The sequence below is a fragment of the Triticum urartu genome, chromosome 3 (assembly GCF_003073215.2).
Source record: "Triticum urartu cultivar G1812 chromosome 3, Tu2.1, whole genome shotgun sequence".
Lineage (NCBI taxonomy): Eukaryota > Viridiplantae > Streptophyta > Magnoliopsida > Poales > Poaceae > Triticum > Triticum urartu.
The window spans coordinates 745,640,730-745,667,721 of NC_053024.1; the positions used below are offsets into that span (position 1 = coordinate 745,640,730).

Genomic DNA, 26,992 nt, shown 5'->3' on the forward strand with positions numbered 1-26,992 from the left:
GAAATGAGAAAAACAGAAAATTGTAACAATTTATGTTAAATATGATGAAAATTTAAAAATATTTTTCAATTTAGTAGGGCTATCAATGTACGTTTATGAGATGAATTTGTCACTCGATGAACAATCATCAGTTGATGGAATGCAATCTAGTGTCAAGCTACCTCATTCACACAACCAGAATTGATAGACCTAATGCAACAACAGAGAAGCTTACCGCAGTCCGGCGACACGGCTATTTAAGCTGGACGGCGTTCACCTAGCGCGGCGAGTGGGACTAAACCACTAGCTACCTTTGACGAGTTCATTATGTTGGGAACTCGGCAAAGCAAGACCCATGGGCCGTGGCATTCGTATTTAAAAAATATATAATATAAAATGTTTACCGAGTCTCTGTTGGGCCGAAACTCAGCAAAGAAACACCGTCGCATGGCTCCCTCGCCAGCTCTACCGCAGGCCCCACATGTCATACTTCATCGAGTTTTTTCTGTCTGGAACTCTGCGAATTTCAGATTCTGTCGAGTTGTTTTTGTTCGTCGAGTCGTTTTTCGTTGGAACCAGACAAAGTCACAGCTCTGCCGAGTCCAATTTTGAATGAAACTAGGCAGACAAAAGCTTGCCGAGTTCCCGATAGAATGAACTCAGTGAAGTTCGATCTGGAATTCAGCACAAAACCAGATTCTAGTAGTGACGTACGGCACCTATGGCTGTCATGGAACGAAAGAAAAAGTAGCATCCAGAGTGCATCTTGGCACTTGCACAAATGTAGTACGGAGCAGGGAATAATTTGCTTTGCGTGATGATGAAGTTAACCTTTTGTTTTTGCGTGATGATGAAAGTAACTAATTACTATTTGCCAGCAGAATAATTTGCACATCCTGCATGGCGCCTATCGCGAGCGATTGGACGAAAGATATCCAAAGTGTAGATGTAGTACGAACCAGGGACAGGGAATAATTTGCTTTGGGTGATGATGAAAGTTCCCAACTATATTTGCCAGCAGGCACATATATCGTACGTACTACAAGGCTACAGGCTTAGGCAGCTGAGCATGCATGCAGAATGGCAGATGCACTAGTCCCTCTTGGGAGAACACCAATGGCAATGACGGCCATGGATCCACTGTTGCTTGCAGCCTCATTCTCTGGTTCCCCGGTAGCACTGCGCCTTCTTCTGGACGGGGAAGGCGAAGGTCCGGCCGTGTGGGCAGACGGGGTGCCAACTCCAGCATTCCTTGACTTGCTCCAGCATGGGGGCACCGACGACGAGGATGGCGTTGGCATGGCGACGTCGCTGCAGGCTTCCAATCCAGCGTCACTCTCGCCCTCGCTCCTAGAGGGCGTCACCGCTGAAGGGGACACCGCGTTGCATGTGGTGGCCACCAATGGAGATGGCGCCAGTCGCCAGATACCTGCGCAGCGCCACCTTCGTCCACGGAAAGGCCAGCCACCTCCTCTACAAGGTCAACAGCCACGGCGACACTCCCCTCCACTGCGCCGCCAGGGCCCGGAGATCTTCCATGGTCTCCCACCTCGTCGCCCTAGCTCAAGGCGATGACGACGGTGCCGGAGACCGGCTCAGGGAGCTTGTGAGGACGGAGAATGGGTGCAAACAGACGGCCCTGCATGAGGCTGTCCGCATCGGGAGCGACCACATCGTTGAGCTGCTAATGGCGGCCGACTCGGAATTGGCTTGTTTTCCCAAGGACGGCGGCACTTCGCCCTTGTACCTCGCCGTCTTGCATGATCGCCCCGACATTGCACACACACTGTATCACAAGAGCGGTGGCTATCTCTCGTATTCTGGACCGGATGGGCAAAATGCGTTGCATGCTGCTGCTCTTCGTAGCCAAGGTAACATATACATTAGGGTATTTCTCTCACATTACATTTATTTATGCTCCTTATGAAGTCCATGCCTGCAAAATTAATTCTTTGGTCGTGTTTCTCGGTCCACTAGTTAGAAGAACTACTAGAAAACATGCCCGTGCGTGTTCTGTGAACCGTTTTGTTTCATTCATTTTTTTTACACTTCTAATAAAGGGTAGGATGGCCATTTCCTTCTCTCTGTACCCCTTCGTAATAAAGGGTAGGATGGTCATTTCCATCAACATTTATTTTGAAATTTTCTAGCAAAAATCATAAAATAAGAACAAAAAATGAAACCAATTTATTTTGAATTTCCGTGAACATTTTTTCTTGTTGTGTAGAAAAAGTTCGAATATAAGATTATTCTCTAAATTTCAAATAAATTCTGAAAGCACCAACATTATTTGAAAATACAGAATTGTCAAAATCACAAAAACTTGCCATGATGCCTTGGAATGGTGATACAAGGCCGTAGAAAACAATTGGTCCATTTGAACGATGTCGAAAAAAGGTACTTTGAGACGGAACCTTCCGGCCAACCTGAACACCCTACCTGAACCTTTTTCCGTTTAAATTCGTGAACATTTTCTTAAATTCGAAAACTTTATTTTCAAATTGATGAACTTTTGCCATATCCAGGAACTCTTTTGAACTTTTACAAACGTTTAATAAAATCCCATAATTTTTTCCAAATTCATAAATATTCTTTTTTAAAATTGATAAACTTTTTTCAAATCGGCGAATGCTTGGGCCGGCTCAACAGGCAGCCAACGGAGGCGATGCTGTCACCCGATTGGACAAGGCCTGGGCGTATATTTTTTCTATTCCATTTTTTTGGTTTTCTCTTTTTCCTTTAATATCATTTTTATATTTTGGAACTTTATTACTCATTTTGAACCTGTTTTAAATTTTGAAATATTTTTGGACTACCAAAAAAATATTTTTATCAAATGTTTTTACAAATTAGAAAAATGTTCCAATTTTTGAATTTTTGTTCATAAATTTAATAAATATTTGTATTTTAAAATTGTTAAAATATTTTGAAAAAGGTATTGGGTTTGCAATTTGTGTACAACATAAATTTTGGGAACTTATTAACAATATTGGGGAAAAATCATGTTTATAAACTTTTCAGACACAATTTGAGTTTCCAAAATTGTTGACAAATTTCAAGAAATATTTCAGATAGAAGATATTTTCATGTTGATTGACAATGACAGCAATTGCAAATAACAAAAGCCTTACCCTACCGGCCTACCAGAACCAGCACCTTCGAACATGAGGTGTTTATTGACATGAATGAATTGACCCCAAATTGTTTTCAGCATGCGGGCATGCTCATGGTAGGCCTCCATGCAAAATTTTAAAGAATTCAAACAGCGAATGCACGTTGCGTCACGTTCGGCTAGTGTTTTGAGGGGGTTTTTCACCAAGGAAACCCTATATAGTGCATAAAATATCAGAACTCAATGAAATATATAATGAATGCTTGGCATGTGGATGCTAGTGTGTGGGAAAAAATTGGGTCCATTTTATTAAAGTGAAAAAAGTGCTTCGGACATGCCCTACCGTCCTACCGGAACCACCACCTTTGAACATGGTGTGCTTCTTGCCATGCATGAAATGACAGCAAATTTTGCCGGCATGTGGAGATTCTCATGGTAGGCTGCCATGCAAAAATTCAAGGAATTTGTACACCGAACGCACATCACGTCATGTTCGGCTAGTGTTTTGAGTTTTTTCACAAGGAAAACCCTAGAAAATGCATAAAAAGTCAGAACTCAATAAAATTTATCATGGATGCTTTGCATGGTGATCTTAGTGTGTGGAAAAAAATTGGTTCTATTTTATTGATGTAAAAAAAAGTACATCCAGACTTGTCCTGCCGGCCTACCCGAAACACCACCTTTGAACATGGTGTGCTTCTTGCCATGCATGAAATTACACCAAAATTCCCAGCATGTGGGCAGCCCTCCGTGCAAAATTGGAAAGAATTCGGACACCGAACGCACGTTGCGTCACGTTCGGCTAGTGTTTTAGGGTTTTTTTTTCACCGACAAACCCCTAAAAAATGCATAAATGTCATAACTCAATAAATTTATCATGGATTCTTTGCATGGTAGTGTGCTAGTGTATTGAAAAATTTGGGTCCATTATATTCATCTGAGCATTTTTTTTTGAAAAAGAAAAGGAACAAAATAAAAAACAAAAAACAATAAGAATGAAAAATAAACAAAAAAGAACAATAAACCAGTCGCTGATTGATATGTTTTATTTTTATATATCCATTTAACAGATGTTCAAAAATTTAAAAAGCTTTTGATTTTTTATGTGAGCATGTTTATATTTAAATGAAAAATAAACAAACATTTTTTTGTTTAATAGATGTTCAACTTTTAATTATATTGATGTGAGCATTTTTCTATTTAAATGAAAAAACGACATATCTGTACAATTTTTTTAAGATGCGAATATTTTTATTTTATGACCAACATTTCAAAAAGAAAACATTTTTTGGAACTTTCTCCAAAATTTTATAAGTTTGAGCATTTTTTGGAACATAAAAAAGAAACAAAATGAAAAAAGAAAAAGGAAAAAAAAGAAAAAAGAAATGATGATATAAGGGACGATTCAACAATGGCCCGGCCCAGCCACGAGCTGAAGTAGAAGAAAACAACAAAAATAGTTAAACAGGCTCAAGCGTATTAGGATGTCCTAATTGGTTAGTGTGGTTCTGTTTAGACTAAGAGGTCTTGAGTTGGATTCATGTCCGCACTGTCTTTTTTAGTTTGATAAAAGTGGGTACGATGCCTCGTAGTATACAGTTTCATGAAATGACCATACTGCCCATATACGGTTTGTGTGTGTGGGGGGGGGGGGGGGGGGGGGGGGGTGAACCGAACCAGGGGGAAACACCTCTCATTCAAGAAACATGCCCATGCATTGAAACAGGAGAAAACAAAATAGCTACCTCCATATACATGCTGCATAGATGAGATTGTGCGTGTGGCAGCTCCTATCACCTCATACTCGTAGTATACCTACCCATGGCCGTCAGTGCGCTTGACAACCATATCTTAGAGGACGTGATTTAGTCCAACAAACAAACATCAAACATCTTAAGATAATCCTCTTAGCGAAGAAGTTTTTCCTATCTTTGTTGCTCTCAAGTATCATATTTCCGTTACTACATGTTTTCACCTCATAGTTTTGGGATGTTTTTCATAAGCCCATAAGAACCATATCTTTTGGTTGTTAAGTTGTCAACAACTACGTTCATGCCTTCCTTGTCAGGATGCCCTTTCAAGTTCCTTGTCGTAGCAGGTGCTGCTTTCTTCTCCATTCAATTGGTTCCAAGTATCTACCTTCCATTCAATTGTTTTGGGAGCATCGTGTTCTTCCTTTATTTTGAAGTTCTTTCAATCTTGTCAACTTCATGTTGGATCCCTTGTTTTTCTTTTCAACCAGAGTGTTGTCCAAGTTCTCTCTTGTTCCATGTGGCCTTTTTTTCATGTCTTCCAACCTCCAAGGTTCTTTGGTATCTCTACTTTGTCAATGATGCAACTATATAACCCCACAAAAAAATGATGCAACTATATAGCTAAACCTCTTCCTCTTTCTTTTCTAGATCTCCGGACGAGATCTATTATAAGTGGGGGAGTGTTGTAACAGCCCGAGACCAATTTCTCTGATTCTTTCCTTAACTATTTTTAATATTTATTTTATTTTATTTTTGAATCAGAATTTCATCATGACATCGAACATCAAATAAATAATAGTGAACATTTTTAGAAATTCTTTTGAGCCTTCCTTTTATTTTATTTAAGTGTTTTTCCTTTCCCTTTAAAAGCTTTCCACAATTCGCATGCCTTTCCTCAAGTTTGGCCCCCAAACCTTGCCCAAAATTCTTACATCTTTTTCCCAAGCTCCACCAAAATCTCTTGATTTTCGGACACTTAGTATACCTCTAGTTCAAATCCATTTATCTAAATTCAAATGAATTTGAATTCAACTTCATCCAAAATTGCTGGAAACACCTCCGTAGGTTTGCAAATATTCCAGAAGCACTCTCAACAAGTTTCACCTTTTTCTAGAAGTCCTAGCCATTTCTTTCCTTGCCTTTGTTCTTCTCAATTTCTGTAATTACGAAAAGGCAAAGAAAAAAGGAAAAGAAAAGAGTAGTCCCAGCTTCCGAGCGCTGCAGCCCAGCTTGCCCTGGCCTAACTCTCGCCCCAGCCCTGGCTCACATAGCGCTGCAGTCCAGCACTGTAAGGTATTAGTTCTGATGTTATTGCTACAAATATTCATGTCCCATACAACCAAATGCTAATAAATATATTGTAAAAGAAGATCTGGCAACAACGTGTGAGGTATCATCTAGCACTATTAATTTAGGGCTCCAGCCTGCCACAATAAAAAAGCGGAGTACTCCACTATTGGACGAAGACTACAATACTGGATTGAATAAAATGCATTAGTAGTCATTGAACTTTTGTTGATAGCTCACTTTAGCCACTATACTTAAGAATACAATAACTATATACATCTATTGGTGATTATACAGTCACTGCCTCACCGTAGAGCTTCATATTTTGTCTAGTTGACCCGTCAAACTGTCCAAGTGACACCTCATCAGCTGGTTGTGTTCCCTCTCTGCCTACCCAGTCCCACATGTCAATGGGTTAATAAAGAAATAATTGAAGAAACAAAAATTATGTGCATTGAGGAATCGACTCCTTTGGTAGCGGCGGCCATGGGCATTGCCAGCCAGGGTTTCAATCCCATGGCTTGTCCCTGGTCGCCGATTTGGACCAAGATCCTCCGGCTAGGCTCCCGCGAAACTTCCACTCTGAACTTGGACAGATCGGCGGGTGTGGCATGGTTTGCGGCCAAATCCAGTATGTGTGAGGGTCCAGCCGTGGGTCATCCGCAATTGGCCAGAGCTGCATGTTGGTGCTCAGGATTGGCGTGGGGGCAGCCAATGGTGAGGATCTCCGTTGTAGGTGTTGGTCCATGATGACCACTCCGTCCTGCGGCGTCGACCTGGCCACGGATTGCGTTGGCGACCGAAGGATCTTTGCAAGGGTTACTCTCTCTAGATCCACTGGCCGCCTTTGACGGATAGATGCATTCTATTGACAATCACTGGACATAGAGGGTATGGTTGTGCAGCAGCAGTCGGTTTCTAGTCCAAAGCATGCGGCTGCTGGGAAAGTGGTGGCAACAACACATGATTGACTCCGATGGTGGTGCTCCTTGAGTACCCAGTCTCAAGCTGTGGTTTGAAAACCTAGGTCTGAGCCGAGTTTGTTGTACCTGGCAATGCGATGTTTTTGTGTCGTTACCTTGTTGAAGGCATTGCTCGAATATGTGCGGACTAGTTCTTCAGGGTGAAAACCTAGACTCTGGCTTTTAGTGGTCGGATCTGTTTAAGAATCTCATTATCCTTGTGGTGTCATGAGATGGTTGATGCAGATTTGATCACTTCAGGGTTTTTTATTTTTCCATGCTTAGGCACAACTTTGGCCTATATGACTTTGCTATCTGCCGACAGGTTTTGTGTGTGTGTGTGTGTGTGTGTTTATTGGTATTGGTGTTGGTTGTGTGTATCCTAACAATGCAGAGGGCGTGTGTGCTCCTTTTAGTTGTATCCGCTTCATGCTTCATTTTAAGTAATAAAATCCACCCTTTGTCGAAAAGAAGAAAATATGTGAGGCACATCCTAACCAAACGATATATGGGAATTTTCTAGATAAAATTTTCACGCCAACATGGCTAACGTAACTATTTAGAGTACATAAAAAAGATTGTATCGACCTATATTATGAGTATCCACGCGATGTGCTAGTTCTTTTAATCTTGGCATAAGGGCTTTTCTGAAAACATCTGTTTGGACATAGAAGTAGTACATGTTCAGTAATACTTATCTAAAATTTGCTAGGTGACATACAAATATAATTCTTGATTTTGCAGTTAGATTTAAGATTAGAAACTGAATAATGTTAGCGATATCTTCCTTGGTTTGTGGCAAATGCACTGTGCTAAATATCAAGTCCTAGCTTAAACCTTGAAACATATCTTCATACCATCTCCCTGTGGCGTGGCTAAATATCTATAATAAGTTTGATAGTGGTTTGATTTTATATTTTTGTTAGAATTAAGGAGGCAAAAAAAGAAAAGAAAAAGTAAGTGGTGATAACTTTTGGTGTTTGGCAGCCATGACAGAAATGCTACTGGAATGGAACATTGGCCTTACAGCGCAAAAGGACCGAAATGGGAGCACCCCCCTTCACTTCGCAACATCAATTCTACACGCAAGAGGTGTACACTTCTGGATCTTCCTGTCATTGGTATACATGGTTTCATGGTTTTTGGCATTCAAGCATGCCATTCTATCCTGTGCTGCAAGTCATCTTCCATCCTTGGTTCCCATGGAATCATAGTACTTGGCATTCAGGCATGCCGTTTGATCCAGTGCTGCAAGCTAACCCAATTCCAATGTATCAGTCAGATGGTCAGGGACTATTCCCTATACACATTGCTGCTTCCATAGGTGTGAACAAAGCCATTGTCAAATTTGTAGACAAGTGCCCCGACATTGCTGGTGTGCGCAATATGAAGGGAAGAACTTTCCTTCATGTCGCTGTTGAAAAGAAGAAATGGAACATAGTCGCACTTGCTTGCCAAACTCAATCGTTATCATGGATTTTGAACATGCAAGACAATGAAGGAAACACTGCACTACACCTAAGTGTATTGCTTGGGCATCAGGACATCTTCTGTTTGCTCCTGGAGAATCCGGAAGTGCGGTTAAATCTAACAAATAGAAAGGGGGAAACTCCTCTAGATTTATCGCAGAGTAAGATTCGCGCTGGATGTTTTTGTGCATGGGTAATGTACTTTCTTTCCTTTTATTTCAGGCTTAATTTGCTCCCACAAAGGCAAATGTAGTAGCAATAGTTCATATGGCTGACACGAATTTCTTATTTGCTCTTGCAGAACCCCCGATTTGTGATGAATGCTGATTTAATATATTGTCGCGCTAAACATGGCAATCGCCGATTGGATCACTTTGAAGATCAGTACATTCAAGCAGAGGATGAAGAGAAAGAATCAGACAAACTGACAGCTTCGACTCAAACATTGGGCATTGGGTCAGTGCTAATGGCAACTGTGGCGTTTACTGCAAATTTCACTCCACCAGGGGATTACAGTGACAATGGCACACCCAATCTTTCTAGGAGGTATGTTTTTGATGCATTCATCGCGGCCAACTCGCTGGCATTCGGGTGCTCTGGTTTAACTACTATCAACCTCATGTACTCTGGGACAGCTATCGTCGACGTGCCTTTGCGCAGCAAACACTTTGACGTAGCTGTGGTCTTCGCGTTTTGTTCGGTCACGAGCTTGGCTACAGCCTTTGTGCTAGGCCTATGTGGTGTTGGACCCTGTGTTTTGATTTTCTGTTTGAGCTTTTTTCGCCCTAGGCCGAGATGGCCGAATTTCGGCCATTTTCAAAAATTTCGGCTGAAATTTGATCAAATTTTGACTACAATTTGACTTAAATTTGACCAAAATTTGCCAAATTTGAGCAATTTCGGCCTAAATGTACTTTTCGCCTCAGGCCGAGATGGCCGAAATTCAGCCGAAATCCACTTTTTGCGGCCGAAAATCAAAACACAGGTTGGACCCATTTGCCCATATGACTTCAGTTGCAGTGTGTGTGGTGGCTTCTCTTTTTGTGTCTGTGTGGATACATAGACCCCCTGCGAGGCCAAGCTGTAGCTAGAGCTTTATTTCATAGAATGGGTTATCCAGCACTGGTGATATCCGCACGCATTCTCATCATCCGGACAGCGATGGTGTACTTGTGAGAGGTGTACGAGCTGCGGGCGCGGAGGCGCTATGGCCGAGCGACAGGAGTGAGAGGTGTACGTGTGGGCACGGGAATGCTCGTCGTCGTCCATGGCGAAAACTGGAGCTTGCCCGCGAGGGAGGAGCAAACACGGGGACGCGAAAAAATTCAGCCGGTCACGAACGACGAGCCGACCACAGCTTCTCCCGCAGCCGCGCCTACACTCGCCGCGGTCCGCGGCCTATACTGTACTGCCCGTCGGCCTGGGAGCACGGCGGGGCGGGGCGCTGCTTGTTGGCCGGCGGACCGGCCTGGACACCCGGCGGCGGCGCTGCTCTTGGCCTGCTTCTAGGGGAGTAGCCGGCCATGGGAAGGAACAGCGTGGCAGGCCGGGGCGCTGGTCGTTGGCCAGCAGGCCGGCCTGGGCACGCGGCGACGGTGCTGCTCTTCGCCTGCTTCGAGGAGAGTAGCCGGCCATGGGGAGGAACAGCATCGGCGGCTGCTGTTGGAGATGCTCTTAGGAGCTCCAACCCGTCCTCTCTGCTCTCTCCCGCCCAGGTCCAGGACGCGACCACCGCATCCCGTGGATGGCCGCCTCGGGTGGCAGCAGCTGCTCGTGCCGGCCCTGCTGCACCGCCCGGCCACCGGAGCCGCTGTCAGGGTCAGGGTGCCATGACCCAGCACGGCCGGCCACTCCTTTGCGTTCTCATGGTACCTCTCGCATGCACGCCTCGCGCCGCGCCTGCCGGAGCTGCCGTCAGGGTACTTCGTGGTCATGTTGGTCAACGGCGAGCTCACTCTGGCCACGGGCGACCTCGCGCTGTCGTCTTCATCGCCGGCCTCCTTCTGTCCCGGCGCGAGAAAGCCTACCCCGCCGGCACTCCATGGAGAGGCGGACGAGCTAGCGCTGCTCACTCTCTCCGGCGAGAGGAAAACGATTGGCGCCCAAAAGCTGTTCGATGGAATGCCTCAAAGAAAGAGATATGGGGAGAAGAAGACCGTCTGGTCATTGACAGGTGGGGCCCACCTCTCATTTGCCACAGCAGTTGGTCAAAGCTTTTAGTCGTCGCCACGTCAGCCCGACATGCAGACCCAACTACTCAGTTTCGCTATTTTCGCAAGCTTATCAGACTATTAGTGCTCCGCGTTACAGATTAGGCACATTTTCGGTGGTTTTTCATGCCCTGGTTCAAATGTGGTACCAAGTTGTTACCATAACCCCAAATGTGGTGGTTTTGGATAAATAACTCACCTTGATCGTCACGATGAGTTGACACAATGAGATGCACCAAGTAGAGTCTGTTGAGATGCCACACCCTGGAACAGACAGATATGTTGCAACATGAGCATATGCAGACTGTAGAGCTTGGATCTGAAGCAGAGGAGACAATTGCCAATGGAAAAAGAGAAGCAAGAACAATACAGGGCACTGAGAGGGACTAAGGGGGTTCTACAGACAGAGGCGGATTACGAGGAAGAAAAATAGCAAGTGCCTTTGATTGAAGATTCAGATGATGAAAACAATTCTGTAATTCAGACTATTAAGCCAACAGCCCAACAAGATTTCATTCAATTCAATACTTAAACAGCAGCTCCTTAACTTCCTGCATAGGGCATGCAGTATCAGCTGGTATTTCAAATCCTTAGGACTTCCAAACTTGACAGCGTCTGGTTGCATACGCCTCCATCAACATGGCTGAAGATGCATATTTGTACCACTGCGACTGTGCACGAATCAAATTCCCTACCTCATCATGAACGACATACATACCCACTACATCCTTTGATATTTTTTCCGCTCGCTGTTTAGTTTTGCTCATCTTTCTCTCTGGTCAGTAAAAGTAAAACACCCCCGTATTTCCCACAAAAAAGTAAAAAACGCTCGGCAGCACTTCATCATCCAAAGAAGAAAACCAGATGGGGTTTTCCAAATATAAAAAATTGTACATTAAAACTGTCAAAATTATGAATTTCAATAAATAAAATTCATCAATTTAGACAATATTCATGAATTTGGAAAATGTTCGTGAATTTAAAGTGTTCCTAAACTTACAAAATGCGTGCAGATTTAAAAATATCTTAGATTTTAAAAAGGTTCATGAGTTTAGAAATTGTTCGTGGATGATTTTCATAAAAACTTCCTGAATTTTAAAATTTTAAAACTAGAAAATAAAAGTATAAATAAGTAGAAAAAAGGCAAAAGAAACAAAAAGAAAAAAGAAAACCGAGCAAAAAAAAGAAAAAAAAAGCAGAGAAAAACCAAAGGAAAAACACAGTGCGTTCTCATGGGCCAGCCTGTTTGTCCCAGTGGTGTGCGCTCCGTACAGGTAACCCAATATTTGAGTTTTCTGCGATGGCATGCGCCGCTGGGAGAGCTTCTCCCATCCCTATTTTTTTAAAGTGCATTTTCGTTGGCTGGAGCGTTCATGGAAACTTACTTTTGGTCCTGCTCGACAGCGGCACCAGCTCAAGACCCCACGGGTCGTCCTCAAGCTTGACATCGCGTCGGTGTTGACTCCCACTCTGAGGAGGGGAGGTGTTCGAGGCACTTGCGTAGCGACGAACGGTGTCGGCCGATGGATTGGATGACACGTCTGCGGTCTGTTTTGGTTAGGGTCATGACAATGATCCTTCCGTAGGTTCACCTACGAAAACATTGTTACGACTTATCCTTCCTTTAAATGATAAGATTCAATGGACTTTTCGCCTGTCTTCCGGCCTAGTATCCCTTGAACTCTCCAGCACCTGGGTTTCGGCCAACGACGATCCGCCATGCAGAGCGAGCTTCGATGACAGATCAAGGTATTACTTCCGGTCGCGGGGAAGGTTTTACGTCGACTTCACCGCAATCACCGGTGGAGAGATTGGATCCCTAGAAAACCGTAGGGGAAAACGAAAATAAACATAGTTTTGTTCAGCACGATGATACGTTCCAAATTGGTTTTTTTTTTCAAGATTTCTTAGAGCACATGGTGGGCTTTCATGTCCAGCCCAGTTGTGGGCTCCCGGCCACTTCACGTTACGGCCTGCACTGAGTCTGGAGCGCGAGATGGCGGCGGCGTCGTTGGACGACGACCACCTGATGTCGGCTCCTGCCAAGGTTTGATTCAAACGAACCCAATCCCACTTGACATTCCCTTAGTTATGAATTCTGTTACTACTATTTCAATTACTCCTAGTGTATTGATAATTTTTCACAAATTTTATATGGCCAAACGTGGGATTTCAGGATTTTATATGGCAACAATAGTAACTGGAGTAGTATTTTAGGAGCAGGCTATTGATAATTTTTTTCTTCCGTGACCATCTTGGAATCCTGGCTCCACTCCTGACATATTTTGCAAATTTGAAGGTGAGATGAGCGATGATGCAGAAACATCATGACTGCTTACTCTGTTTTCAAGGTACCACCGGACTTTCTTCTATGCTATTGCTAGCGGAACTAGTGTGTCTGCTTACTCTGTCAAGTTTCACTAGTCCATGGAGAAAAAAAAACTTCAGGAGTCTTGATTCTACTTGCTTGAGCAAAGGGTTATTGATCAAGTTGGTGGTTGTAGGAATCAACAACAAAACGTACAATACGCATACGCTGCAAGTCACTACTGCTAACTTATGCAATTAATAATTAATAGTATACGTAGTACGGTAGTAGTACATAGCTATAATACATCTAGATACATTCCCTTTTATTCATTTTGATAACAAGTATTTTCGGACGGAGGAAGTACATGAGTATGCGTGACTTGGGCCACCTGCAGTCGTCCGGCTCTAGGTCGATGTCGTCTTCGGAATTGCTAGTATATATAGATTGCGTTGCTCGTCAAACTAGTACTACTTTCTCTTTTTTATTAAAAATGTTGACTTATATACATGATTAAAAACACTTGTTCAACATTTTTTAAATTCTTGATTAATTTTTTTATATACATGATCAAATTCTTTCATCACTTTTTAATACATGGTCAAAACAAATTCTATACCAGACGGGCGAATGCATAAAGGGAGGTTCGAATTCTTACAATCACGTATGAGCAAGAGACTTGTGGATTGGAGTGAAAGATACTCATTTCGGCGAGTAAAGAAGTTTTGATCAAATCTGTGGCCCAGGCCATCCCCACCTATGTAATGAGTGTTTTCAAACTTCCTTTCTCAGTTTGTGATGATTTGTCCAAGTTGATGAGACATTATTGGTGGGGCGTGCAAAATGGTAAGAAAAAGATGGCTTGGATGGCATGGGATAAATTGGTTCTACCTAAATCCAAAGGAGGGATGGGGTTCAGGGATATAAGGGCGTTTAATCAAGCTTTGCTTGCTAAACAAGCCTGGTGACTCCTTGTTGCACCTGAATCGCTTTGTGCAAGACTACTATGGGCTAAATATTATCCAAATGGGAATCTACTGGATACATTTTTTCCGAGTAACTCATCAGCAGTTTGGAAGGGTATCGAACATGGATTGAACTTGGTGAAAAAAGGTATGATCTCGCGAGTCGGCAATGGTAATCTTATTCGAACTTGGCGAGATCCATGGATTCCTAGGGGTATGCCTTTTACGCCTATTTCCCCTAAAAGAAATTGTCGTCTAAATAAAGTTGCTGATTTTCTGGATACTAATGGTGCGTGGAAGGTAAATTTATTGGAACAATTTTTCTGTCATGTTGATGTTGAAGCTATTTTGAAAATTCGTACGTCACCAAGACAGCGGGAAGATTTTATTGCTTGGCCTTTTGAGAAGTCGGGATCTTTCACTGTTAGGAGCGCATATCATTTAGCTATGGGTGAGCACATGGACCGTTTCTCGCAAGGAGCAAGCAGCACATGTCCTGGTGGTGAACGTGGTATGTGGAATATTGTATGGCGTGCCTTGGTTCCTCCTAAGATGAAAGTTTTTGCATGGAAGGTAATTACTGGTATACTAGCAACTAACTTAGAGAGGAATCGACGTCATATTGGTACAAGGGCAACATGCGGAATGTGTGGGCGAGAAGATGAATCGTCATTTCATGCTTTACTAGTCTGTCCCAACGCGGCAAGCTTATGGGACGCAATGAAGGACCTTTGGCCATTGCTGAACAGGTATGATATTGCATGTATGGGTGATGAATGGTTTCTTCACTTGCTTGCTGGCCAGCAGAGCAATGTCCGGGACATGATCATTATGGTGCTCTGGAGGGTTTGGCATTTACGTAATGAAGTCATGCATGCCAAATCTATTCCACCGACGGAGGTGTCTTATGATTATCTATGCAGCTATCTTAACTCTCTGCTACAATTAGGCTGTATGGGGTGTAGAAGAGGTGATCAAAGGTAAAGCTCCAATGTTGATGAAACCGGTGATTGAGAAAACTCGGGCATCATCGCCATGCCTTCCTTGGCCGTCTCCTCCGCCGGGCTGGGTAGCTCTCTCTGTTGTTGGTTCTTATTGTGCGGAAGACGGAGCTGCAGGATCAGGTATGGTTTTACGTGATGACAAGGGTGGTGTTATTTTTGCGGCTTACCGACGCATTTATCACTGTAATGAGGCACTGGAAGCGGAGTTACATGCGATTATGGAAGAAGTAAGTCTCGCAATTCAACGGTCGAATCGACCAGTTCAGCTACAATCTGATTGTTTGGCAGCTTTATCAGCACTGTCTAATGATTCACTAGACAGATCAGCATATGGTCATCTCTTGGCAGAAATCAAAGGTTTACTGGAGAATAGGGTGTTTGTTCGTGTTAAAGTTTCTCGTGATCAAAACAAAGTTGCACATTGCTTAGCAAATTCTGGTAGATCTGGGGATAGCACTGCGTGCTGGCTTAACCAATCCCCTCCTTTTGTTTCTGAACTTGTTGCTAAGGATTGTAATTCTGTGAGTTTGGAATAAAACACCCTATTTCCATCGCAAAAAAATTGTATACACATGTACCATTTTCCAATTGCTTGATTAATATTTTTCAAATACTTGTTCAACATTTTTTTCAAATGCTTGATTCACATATTTATATACATGATAACAAAATTGCATAATTTTTTAAATAAATGTCCACCTTTTTTTACACACATTTAATTTTCCCCAATTGCTTTATTAACATTTTTCAAATACTTGTTCAGCATCTTTCAAATTCTTGATTAACATATTATATACATTATGATAAAATTGCATTTTTTTAATAAATGGTCAACACTTTTTATATACGCATTTAGTTTTTCCCAAATGCTATATTAACATTTTTCAAATACTCGTTCAAGATGGTTTTTCAAAATGCTTGACTAAAATTTTTATATACATATCAAAAAAATTCATCATTTTTTGAGTACATGATCAACAATTTTTCTATACACATTCAACATTTTTCCAAATGCTTGATTTATATTTTCAAATACTTGTTCAACATTTTTCAGATGTGTTTTATAGAGTGTTTTTTGTAATATATATATATATATATATATATATATATATATAGTATAAACAAAAGTACAAAAATAAAGCAAAAAACAAAACCTTAAAACAGAAAAGAACAACACAAAGGAAAAAGAGGTTGTAGAATGTCGCGCGTGTGGGACGGCCATCTTGCTCGCCCCTTCAGCGAGTCGGAAAGTGGACTCGCTGAAGGTGAGAAATAGGGCCGGCCGTGATCAAGCCACGTCGGAACAGGCCATAGGTGATGTTTGTTTTTTTGCAATTCATAAGCTTTATTGATTACTCAAGGGTAATACATTATTCACGGGTAATACAATCATGGAGGAAGTTTGGAACATAGTTGATCCAAAGGCACCTCTGACGAACCTCATTAGCCTGTTGAGCATAGAGATGAGCAGCCAGATTGGCTTCTCGTCTAACAAAACATATGTTGAAGCCAGTAAAATTCCCGCGCAGCTCCTCAACTTCTTGCATAGGTCATGCACTATCAGCTATTTCAAATTCTTGGGACTTCCAAAGACTAAGAATGTCCAGCGCGTCACTTTCAATGAGATCTGACGCCATCCCAAGTTAGTGGCCAGCTTGACAACGTCACTGATTGCATACGCCTCCAATAATCTGGCTTGACAGCGCGTCACTTTCAATGGAGAAATTAACGACCTCATCACAAAGCACATACCCAGTACCTCCTTTGTTATTTCTTTCGCTCGTTGTTTTGTTTTGCTCATCTCTGTCTCTGGTCAGTAAAGCACGCTCGTATTTTTCAAAAAAAAAAGAGTAAAAAATGCTCGGCAGCACCTCATCATTTAGAGAAGAAAACCAAATCTGGTTTTTCCAGATATAAAAATATGTACATTAAAAATGTTAAAATCATAAATTTCAATAATGAAATTTCGTCAATTTGAACAATATCCATGAATTTGCAAAATTCATGTATTTGGAAAACATTAGTGAATTTAAAAGTGTTCCCAACTAAAAAATGCATGTAAATTAAAATCTTAGATTTAAAAAATCATGAGTTTTGTAAACACAGTGACTTTAAAAATTATTCCTGGATGATTTTCATATAAACTTCATGAATTTTAAAATTTTAAAAGAAGAAAAGGAAAATATAAACAAAGGAAAAATAAAAAATAAACAAAAGAGAAAGAAAAAATGAACAAAACCAAGAAAAAAACATATAAAAACCAAAGGCAGAAACACAATGCATTTTCATGAGCCCACTAGGGGAAACGACAGTAAGCGTAGTTTTGGGCTTTTAAGTCCAGCCCAGTTTTGGGCTCCCGACCTCTTCACTTTACGGCCTGCACTGCACTCGGCTCCCCACTCCGCCGCCGCCGGCGCTCCTGCTTGGCCGACGACGACCTGCTCTCGGAGTCGGAGATCCTCCTGCGCCTCCCGCCGCAGCAGTCATCCCTCCCCCGCCCGCGCCTCGCTAGCTCAGTTGTATAAAAAACCGACGGCGTCAGACGGCCAAGGTTTGTTTCAATCAAACTAAATCCCACTTAACATTCTCTTATCTTAGTTATTATGGATTCTGCTACCATTTGTTCCCGTTAGAAGAACATGTCGCCCTGCAACAATATTTTTTGTAAAACACTGGTTAGCGAGCAACAAGTACAGGATGACAGATTTTTGTAAACAGGGTATTCATTCAGTTATAATCAACCTGTCGCCCTGTGGCAAGTTTTAATGGAAAAAAAATTCATAAGAGTGCATGTAAATACGAGTAAAGCAATCTGGAAAGACACATTAAAAGTTTTCGTTCAGAATAATTACCATATCAATTTTCCTTTTTCACAAGCCTCTCCTCTGAGGCTACTCCATGTCCTCCATAGTTTTTGACGGTGCATGTCCTCCTTAGTCACCGTCCTCAGTTCTACGATTGCCCCTGCTACACCGATTGACACAAGGTCTGCACATTCAACAATAGACACTTGCTCCATACTTCTCCTGGAATGAATGTTATGCCCGGACATGCCTCCAGCGTCAGTGAGAACACATGCAGACACATAATCTTCTCCTTCTATGCAGACCACCAGTGAAAAGATGAAGACTCACAGCAATCTTTGTACAGAAGGTGAATAGTATTAATCCTCTCTTCCATTACAAATGGTTTGACGGATCTCCAATCGACACAAGATCCCTAGGTTTAATCTTCTGTTGACGAGTTGTGGAAGAGGAATTCTCATCAATATGAGTCTCAGGATTCTTCTGGAAACTTGGTTGTATAGCGTCCTCTGTTCCGACATAAGATGTGATTGATACAATGAAGATCGTATGGAGAAGGGTCCTTAGTTGTTCTCAACCTTCATAAACCTGCAAGCTTACAACAGATAATGCACAAATTTACATGGTCGCATCCTAATGCCCTCACAGCCGTCAGGCATTTAAGTTTTTTTTGTTAAGTTGTTCAACAATAAGTCACTTAGGTTGCTGTCCAGTTTTGATCTCCTTCAACAAGCATGAGTGCTAAAACTTGTCCCAAGAGTAGTAAGCTTTTAGTGTGGAGTTACTCTTCATGATCTAGAATCTCTCTCAATCACACGTACCTATATGGCTCCTCACTGGCCGTTTGCCAAGATCTCCCTACCACTAAAATATATATGCATGTGTGGAGGCTTATGTATGTGTGGTTTGGTTGGGTAATGGACTAAGCAAACCTGAAATTCAGTTATTGCAAAGTTAATTAAGTATCCGAAACTAGTACAATGAAGCCTTGTCGTTCCAGTCACATGGGGAAAACAATATGTCAAAAGGAAAAAGAATGATCAGAGAGGCAGAAGGTGGTCCCTAGAAATAGTGATGTCGTCATTATCGGATATGGATACCTCATGGACAGCAGCTGATGATTGCACAATGATATGAAGTTTGCGTTAATTGACTCCTCCCACCAAAAAATCAGAGCCTCTTAAATTTTGATTGCCAGCACTCTTTTTTCTTTTTCCTTTCTCTTTTTTCTCTTTTGGCTCTAGATTCCCAACACTCTTTTCCCCTCTTTTTAATAAGTATTTTCTTAAGACTTGCCGACTAGATGGATGCTTCTGTTTACAAAGGATTGTGGGGAGTAAATCAATGCCCGCTGAGCACCCTAAATATGAAAGAGCAGTATGCAAACTCTACATGGCTAATACATGGTGAATGGATACACCAATCAAGTATGCAAGATTGCACTGAAAAGTGTCGAATGGAGTAGCAATCGAAGGAAAGAAGGAGAATGACTGGCTTTCAAGAGCTTCTGACTAGACGGATACATAGTTAACAAAGCTCACCAAATATTCAGATTGCACAAACGGTGGTTTAGTTTTTATTATGTATGGCTCTGGTGGGACAAAATAATAATCTAAACCAATCAGAGTGACACCAACTTATTGCACTCAACTCTTGGGATTTTGATGAGTCAATCTTGGGATTATGTGAGGGCTAGAATGTGACCAAATAAATTATATGCACGATCCAAGGTAAACTAGCATTTGAATAAAGCGAGAAAACTGTTTACCATTCTTTCATTAACTTCATGTCCGCATTCTGGTCTTCAGCTATTTCCTAACCTGCGTTGGTACAACATAATTTAAGTTTTAGTATGAGGGCCTCCGATGATCTAGTAATTTGCATTTTGTACATGACACCCAGACCTGACTCCAGGAATTAGTATAATTTTTTTACACTTTATCCTTGTGCCGTTTGGTTTAAAATCAACAAGATAGGAACGAACGATTACCTTAGCGGAAATTTTTGTTAGTTTGGAAATGGAAGCGTTTCTATTGATTCTTTGTCAACTATCTAGGTTATACAAGCACCAAACGGGAAGGCGTCTTGTTTGTGGCGTCCACCAACATGCAAATCACCCAGTGACAATGCAGCTCTGAGAATTTCAGGTTCAAGACAAATGGCAGATTCATATAGCTTCCTTGACTGCAAATAAGCCAAAGGCCAATATTATTGACGGAAAGCATACAAAGTAAAACCATGAGACAAGCTTTGCAGAAAGCTTACCTTGTGCATCATCGAGACAGTTGACTAACTTGAAATCCGTTGAAGACTAGTCCATATATAACTTTCATTGCTTCACGTGCAGTGAATAATACAATTTTGAATTTATGAAGTGCTAGATAACCAGGAACAAAACCTGAGAATATATTATGTTAGGACTTAGGATCAATGAACAAAGTAGAAAATGATTTCAACATATATTTCTTTGGCAGGAATTCCGAGGTTCCCAAGTCTATAGCAGGTCATTTACCATCTCAAAGTTCCTGACTGATCCATCACTCCTGCCTATTGATGGCTTCAGCGGTAAGGTGGCAAAAGACTAGCATTAATTCACATCTGTTGGAATAAGTATCATACCCAGGACGTACTGCATGGCATTTTCTGCAAAGTTAAATTAGTAAGATTTGAAAATATAAATGAAAAATGAGATGTGATTCTGAAATAAATGGTGAATACATGACAGAATTCATCCAGGAGGTGAGCAAAGAAACTCTGTAATTCCATGATTTCCTCAAACATTTCTTTTGTGGGGGTACGTACGTACGTACTTACCAGATATATAGATTTATGTAGAGGGAGAAGATACCACACATGTCGTGTGCATGGATGGAGATAGTCCTACAAGGGGAGCTAGAAGAATGTACATTGGAATCCCAAGAAGCCCTGTACGTGCAGTAGATGGAATGTACATACTGTTAAGATTAAAAGGTAACGACGAGGTAATTAAACCAAGCGAAAGAAAGTAGTAGCTTACTGTGTGTGTGGTCTTGGATCAGGAAAAGCAAGGAAGTGGTTGTTAATTACCTTGGATCAGGAAAAGTAGTCTAGTCTGATTAATGGGATGCCCCCGATTAACCGTCTGCATTGCTGTGTTAGCTCCTCATTTTTGCAATCGCGGACATCTAACTCTTGCAGCGAGGTGGGGAGGCCATTCTTTGGCAGCGACCTCATGGCTAGACAGTACCAGATCTTCAGTATCCTGAGGTTGGTGAGCTTGTGCAGCCCTGCTGGGAGACACCGGAGGTTGGTGCATCTGAAGACCTCTAACTCTTGCAGGGAGCTGGGGAGGCCATTCTTTGGCAGCGACCTCATGGCTGGACAGTACCAGATCTTCAGTATCCTGAGGTTGGTGAGCTTTTGCAGCCGTGCTGGGAGGCACCGGAGGTTGGTGCAACTGTAGACCTCTAATTCTTGCAGCGAGGTGGGGAGGCCATTCTTTGGCAGCGACCTCATGGCTGGACAGGCCCAGATCTCCAATCTCTTGAGGTTGGTGAGCTTGTGCAGCGACTTCATGGCTGGGAGGCACCGCAGCTTGATGCACCACCCAAATTTGAGCTCCTGGAGGGAGGTGAGGAGAGAAAGAGCCTCCTCTTGCTCCTTGCTCAAGCGATCCACCTCTTTATCATGAAAGGATAATTTGGTGAGGGAGGAAGAGAGGAGGCGGCAGATGGGCGCGGTTAAGACTGCTGCGATGTCGTCCGTCACGAGTTCCTGCAGTTTGGAGACCGCCTGAATGCCAGCAAAGAATTTGGGGCTGTCGCTGACACTTAATGCGGTGAGCTGACCTTGGGTAAGGAGAGGCAGCAAGCCGTCGCACCTAAAATCATCCCCCAAATCCCGAATGCTTAATGTCTCGAGAGAGGTGAGGTTGGAGAGGGGAGCCAGCGTCTCCATGCCCTCCATACCACCTCCAAGGCTGAGGGATTGCAGGGTGGACGGGAAAGGGCAGAGATCCGACAAGGCCTTGTAGGCACACAGGAAGTTGGGGCAACCTGCTATTTTCATTGTGTTGAGGGAGCCCATGAATTGCAGACCTGTCCCGTGGCTCCTAAGGACAAGCTCTGGACAATCTTTGATGCCCAACTCCTGGAGAGAGTAGGAGAGATGGGCCGGTAAGAGCAGCAGCCCATCGTCGTCATCTTCTCCTTCTTCTTGTGGATCTGCTGTTCTATATGTATCCTGCTGCTGCAATTTAGCAGCTGAAGATGCTGCTGTTTGTTGCTGCACGTCCAGGCCCAACCCTGTCAATATCTTCTCACGTCCCCTTCCACATATAGACAAGTGAGAGAGCTCGGGGAGATGAGTCAGTAGATGTGTCACTTCCTTCCAGCTACCACTCCAACTACCATTTATCTCTAATCTGTTAACTGGAAGCTGCCAAATAATGGCCTCCCCAACTCCCTGGAACGTAATGCTTGAACCATCTATGTCGAGGGTCTTCAACGAGGTTAGCATTTGAAGGTGTTTCTCCGCCAGAGGTGGGCAATTTTTAATAGTCAAGCTTTGTAGTTGGGTTAAATTATGGAACGCCAAGACTGTCTCATCTAGGCTATGCAGAGCATCACTTCCTTCTATGCTCAAACGGCTTGATTCGTGTGAGTAATCTAGCTCCACCAGACCTCTTCCTACAAGTCCCGATAGTGTAACAAAGCACAAAGTGTGACTATAAGGAATAGGAGGCAGCGACAACAGTTTTGGGCAACCCGCAATTTCAATCGTGTTTAGCCTAGGAAACCAGGTCACATTCAAATCTCTTTCTGAGGGGTAGCGACTAGTATTAGATAAAATTGTTAATTCAGTTAGTTCAGGGCAATCCTCGACAATGAGGACCTTCAATGAGGTTAGCATTTGAAGGTGTGTTTCAGCCAGAGATGGGCTATTTTTGATATGTAGTTCTTGTAGTTGGGTTAAATTATGGAACGCCAAGATTGTATCATCTAGGACATGCAGAGCATCACTTCCTTCTATGATCAAACTGTTTGATTTGTTTGAGTACACTAATCCCTCCAGACCTCTTCCTACAAGTCCCAGTACTATAACAGAGCACAAAGTGTGACTATAAGGAATAGGAGGCAGCGACAACAGTTTTGGGCAACCCGCAATTTCAATCGTGTTTAGCCTAGGAAACCAGGTCACATTCAAATCTCTTTCTGAGGGGTAGCGACTAGTATTAGATAAAATTGTTAATTCAGTTAGTTCAGGGCAATCCTCGACAATGAGGACCTTCAATGAGGTTAGCATTTGAAGGTGTGTTTCAGCCAGAGATGGGCTATTTTTGATATGTAGTTCTTGTAGTTGGGTTAAATTATGGAACGCCAAGATTGTATCATCTAGGACATGCAGAGCATCACTTCCTTCTATGATCAAACTGTTTGATTTGTTTGAGTACACTAATCCCTCCAGACCTCTTCCTACAAGTCCCAGTACTATAACAGAGCACAAAGTGTGACTATAAGGAATAGGAGGCAGCGACAACAGTTTTGGGCAATACTCAATATCAATTGTGTTTAACCTAGGAAACCAGGTCACATTCGAATCACTTTCCAGCGGGCAGCAGCTGGTATAAGATGAAAATGGTAACTCGGTTAGTTCAGGGCAATCCTTCACAACGAGTACTTCTATAAGTGAAAAGTACCAAGGGCAAACATCATTTGCTGCCCATCTACTAAATCTTGGCAACCCAATGAGTTCTACCCTTTTCAAGTTACGAAAGCATGTGCCTCTGATGCAACCTAAATACTCTTCTCCAGACTCACGAATCAGATATAGTTCTCCAAGGGGTGGAAGGAATTCCCAATCTGTGTGCTTTAGGCGGAGAGCCTCCAGACCTTTGGTGGACAGATTTGTACCCAGCCATGTAGGGCAAGTAGGGCCCCCATGCCCATCAATGCATAGATCATGAAGATTGCTATGTGGCCGTAGACTTTCCAGTACTTGATCTTCTAAGTCAGGACTCACATTAGGTCGGCCTTTCTTCCAACTGAGTGTTAATTTGTGCAAGCGGTTTTTGTATGATAGTTTTGCGTCATGTGCCTCATTTGCTAATGCTTTCTCAAGACTATGGATGGCAAGTGATCCTCCTAGCTCTTCTAGTTTCCCCAGCTCCCTTAGTTCAAAACCACTACTTTCTCTTCTAACTTCAAAACTCCGTAGTTCTTGTAAGTTATGCAGTCTTCCCACATTACAAATATTCGAATGAAATTCACTATATTCATCATCACAAGCATAAGGTGGGAGAAGAAAATGACGCAATTTTACAAGGTTTGCAATATCTCCGAGCGAACTATGAGGACCATTCCAGCCACTTATATCTAGTACCCTTAAATGATAAAATCTTGATATACTCCTTGGTAAATGTTTTTGAATACCATACGTTGATGCAACCCGTAGGTAGCGAAGATGGACAAGTTTTGAGATGTTGTGCAATAGAGACTCCACAGGGTAGCACATTGTTGACAAATATACAACACGCAACGATTTTGTATCTTTGAATAAAGCACCGAATATACGAACAAACATTGCATCATAGTTTCCAAACAACATCAAAGTGCGCAGGTTCTTAAAATTCAATATGTTCCTTAATTTATCCAAAACTCTCCTAAATTTTTCTTCCACAAATCCATCCTTACTATCGGCAGAATCACTCATACTAATGGACAAATGGTAGACAGATGGTGCAATTTCTACACCTCTTGGAATAGAAAAAGCTATATGTAGACATTCTTGTGAGGAAACCTTCAATGCTAAATCATGTAGCAGATCATGCATAACATAGTGTGTACCGGAATCACCTATTTCTTTTTTGAAAAATCCATAATTAACTAAGTCATTCAAATTGTTAAGCCCTATCTCTTCAGTTCTTTTGATTCTTTTATCTGGGCGTAGAATGTCAAGTCCTATCCAGAAGTGAATTAGCTCCTCGCAGTCAAACTTGTAATCTTCCGGAAATAATGCACAAGAGGAAAAGCATTGCTGCAGGTTAAAAGGGAGGTAGTCATAGCTAAGCTTTAGTGCGGGCATGATATCATGATCACTGGTCTGTGATTCCCATTCTTTACTTTCAAGAACTCTTGTCCAATGTTCTACAGTTAGATTTTTTCTCAACAATCTACCCACTGTTTTTGCCGCAAGGGGAGAGCCCTTCAATTTTTCTACAATCTTTTTCCCGATTTTAATTAAGTCCAAATCATGATCAATTTTATCAACCACAGATGCTAGGAAAAGGCTCCAATATTCTTCCGGTTTCAAACCTTCTAGTTCAAACAATTTATCTCCTGTCTTAACCATTTTAGCTGCTTCAAGGAATCTGGTTGTGACTAGAACTGTATCACCGTTTCCTTTCTGTTTTTCAAAGGGAACTAAGAATCTTTTCCACTCATCTTCATTACCATATTTCCATATATCATCCAAAACTACTAAAAATCTTTTATTTTTCAGCCTTTTTTCAATTAATTTCTGAAGTTGGTCCAAGTTTTGTAACTCATTACTTTCTCTATCATTTTGTTCGCCTTCTGCTTTAGGGATGGAGTGCACAATCTCTTGTGTCAACCTATACACACTAAAGTCGGTAGATACACACACCCAAACTCTTATTTTGAAATGATCTTGCACTTCTTTGCTGTTGTATATGTACTGAGTGAGAGTTGTCTTTCCTATGCCTCCTGGACCAACTATAGGAATAATGGTGAGATCTCCACCCATTATAATTTCCCGGACAATATCGTTCTGCTGACGTTCCCTCCCATGCAATCTAGGCTCTAAAGATTGTGAAGTGGTTATGGGTCTACTTGTAGAGGCAACATTACCAATGTCATGGCTAGAGCTCAATAACTCTAGACCAAGAATGGTGGAGACCTTAGCACACATGGGCTTTAGCTCGTCCGCGATATATTTCATTCTTGTAGAGACGTCCACCCTATCAAATTTCAACTTTGGTTCTCTAGGGGCGTGCTTACTATCTTCATCTTCACGAACAGGTAGAAAAGAAGAGCAGAGGAATTGTTTACCGAAGGCATGGGTGGTGGTACGAGCACGGGAGGCGAGGCGGCGCGCACACTTACAGGACTCCTCAGCAGACCCATGAGAATTCGTCAAGCATGAAGCGCACCAGAGCTGCTTGGCGGCGGCACCGGCAGCTTGGGCGGTGGTACGGGCATGGGAGGCCAGCCGGCGCACGCACTTGCAGGACACCCCCTCGACTCGGTCGGTGGAATCACGAACAGAGGCGCACGAGAGCTGCCTGGCGGCAGCAGAGGCCACATGGCGAGCGTCTCGGACGAGGTTGCGGACACACCCGAGGTCATGGATGGTCTCAGAGGTGCCGTCAAGCTCGTCCTGGATGCGGAAGTAGTCGAGCTCGTCCAGGACATCGTCTGCGAGGTACCCCAAGCCCCGCAACATCTGAAGCAACTCCGACAGAGCGGGGTTGTGGATCTCCCTTGTGCCGGCAGTGTGGAGTATGGCCTGTGCATTGAGCAGCTCCATCTTGATGGCCTTGATGTTGGGGTGGAGGTCCTTGGTGGCCGCCCAAGCCTCGACCAGGCCGTCGGATAGCGGGCTCAGCGCCTTCCCCACCACCCATTGCGCCCAGCTGATGGCGCCGCCCTCCATTACAGCTATGGCTAACTACTTTTTTTTTGTCTTTTTTTTTCAGAATATCGTTAACTAGCTGCTGGTAACTACGCCATGGCTAGGTATACATATACTCTCTACTTTTTTTTTTTTGCTTTTTTGGAAGATGGCTGCAATCAAGTGCAAGAAGTGGTTGGAGGCGTTGGCGGTTGTATGCAGGCGTTGCTCAGGACGTATATATATAGTCTGGACGGGAGGGCTTGCTTAAAATGATCACCGACAGCAAAGCATCGTCCCTCGCTCTCTCGACAAAGCATCCCTCCCTCCGATCCCAGCAAAGCATCAAATCAAAGCCGTGTGAATGAGGTGATAAGTTTCCCCTAGATGCTTTCATTTGCTTTATTCTCTCTCTTTCTCTTTCTGATGGTTGGTTGGTGTCGGCACTAAGGCTATGTTTGGTAGCCAAGTATTGTAAAAATCACAGTATTTTAGCCTGTATATACACGATACCGCAGTTTTGACATA

At 42.7% G+C, this 26,992-nt stretch overlaps 1 protein-coding gene across 6 annotated transcripts; it reads right to left on the minus strand.

The window, feature by feature from the left end:
* Positions 1–16,420: 16,420 nt before the first annotated feature.
* Positions 16,421–26,992, minus strand: LOC125546422. Of its 6 annotated transcripts, none has more exons than XM_048710684.1 (8): positions 20,871–26,992; positions 20,669–20,779; positions 20,367–20,497; positions 20,120–20,252; positions 19,845–20,038; positions 19,623–19,674; positions 17,903–18,363; positions 16,421–17,697 (listed from the first exon to the last, which is right to left on the minus strand). In XM_048710684.1, the coding sequence occupies exon 1, from the start codon at positions 26,504–26,506 to the stop codon at positions 20,927–20,929; it is 5,580 nt and encodes a 1,859-aa protein (XP_048566641.1). In that variant the 5' UTR covers positions 26,507–26,992; the 3' UTR covers positions 16,421–17,697; positions 17,903–18,363; positions 19,623–19,674; positions 19,845–20,038; positions 20,120–20,252; positions 20,367–20,497; positions 20,669–20,779; positions 20,871–20,926. The 6 variants fall into 6 exon arrangements, with proteins under 6 accessions (XP_048566641.1, XP_048566640.1, XP_048566639.1 ...); XM_048710683.1 differs by having other exon boundaries at positions 16,422–17,697; positions 17,903–18,449; XM_048710682.1 differs by having other exon boundaries at positions 16,423–17,697; positions 17,903–18,076; positions 18,185–19,674.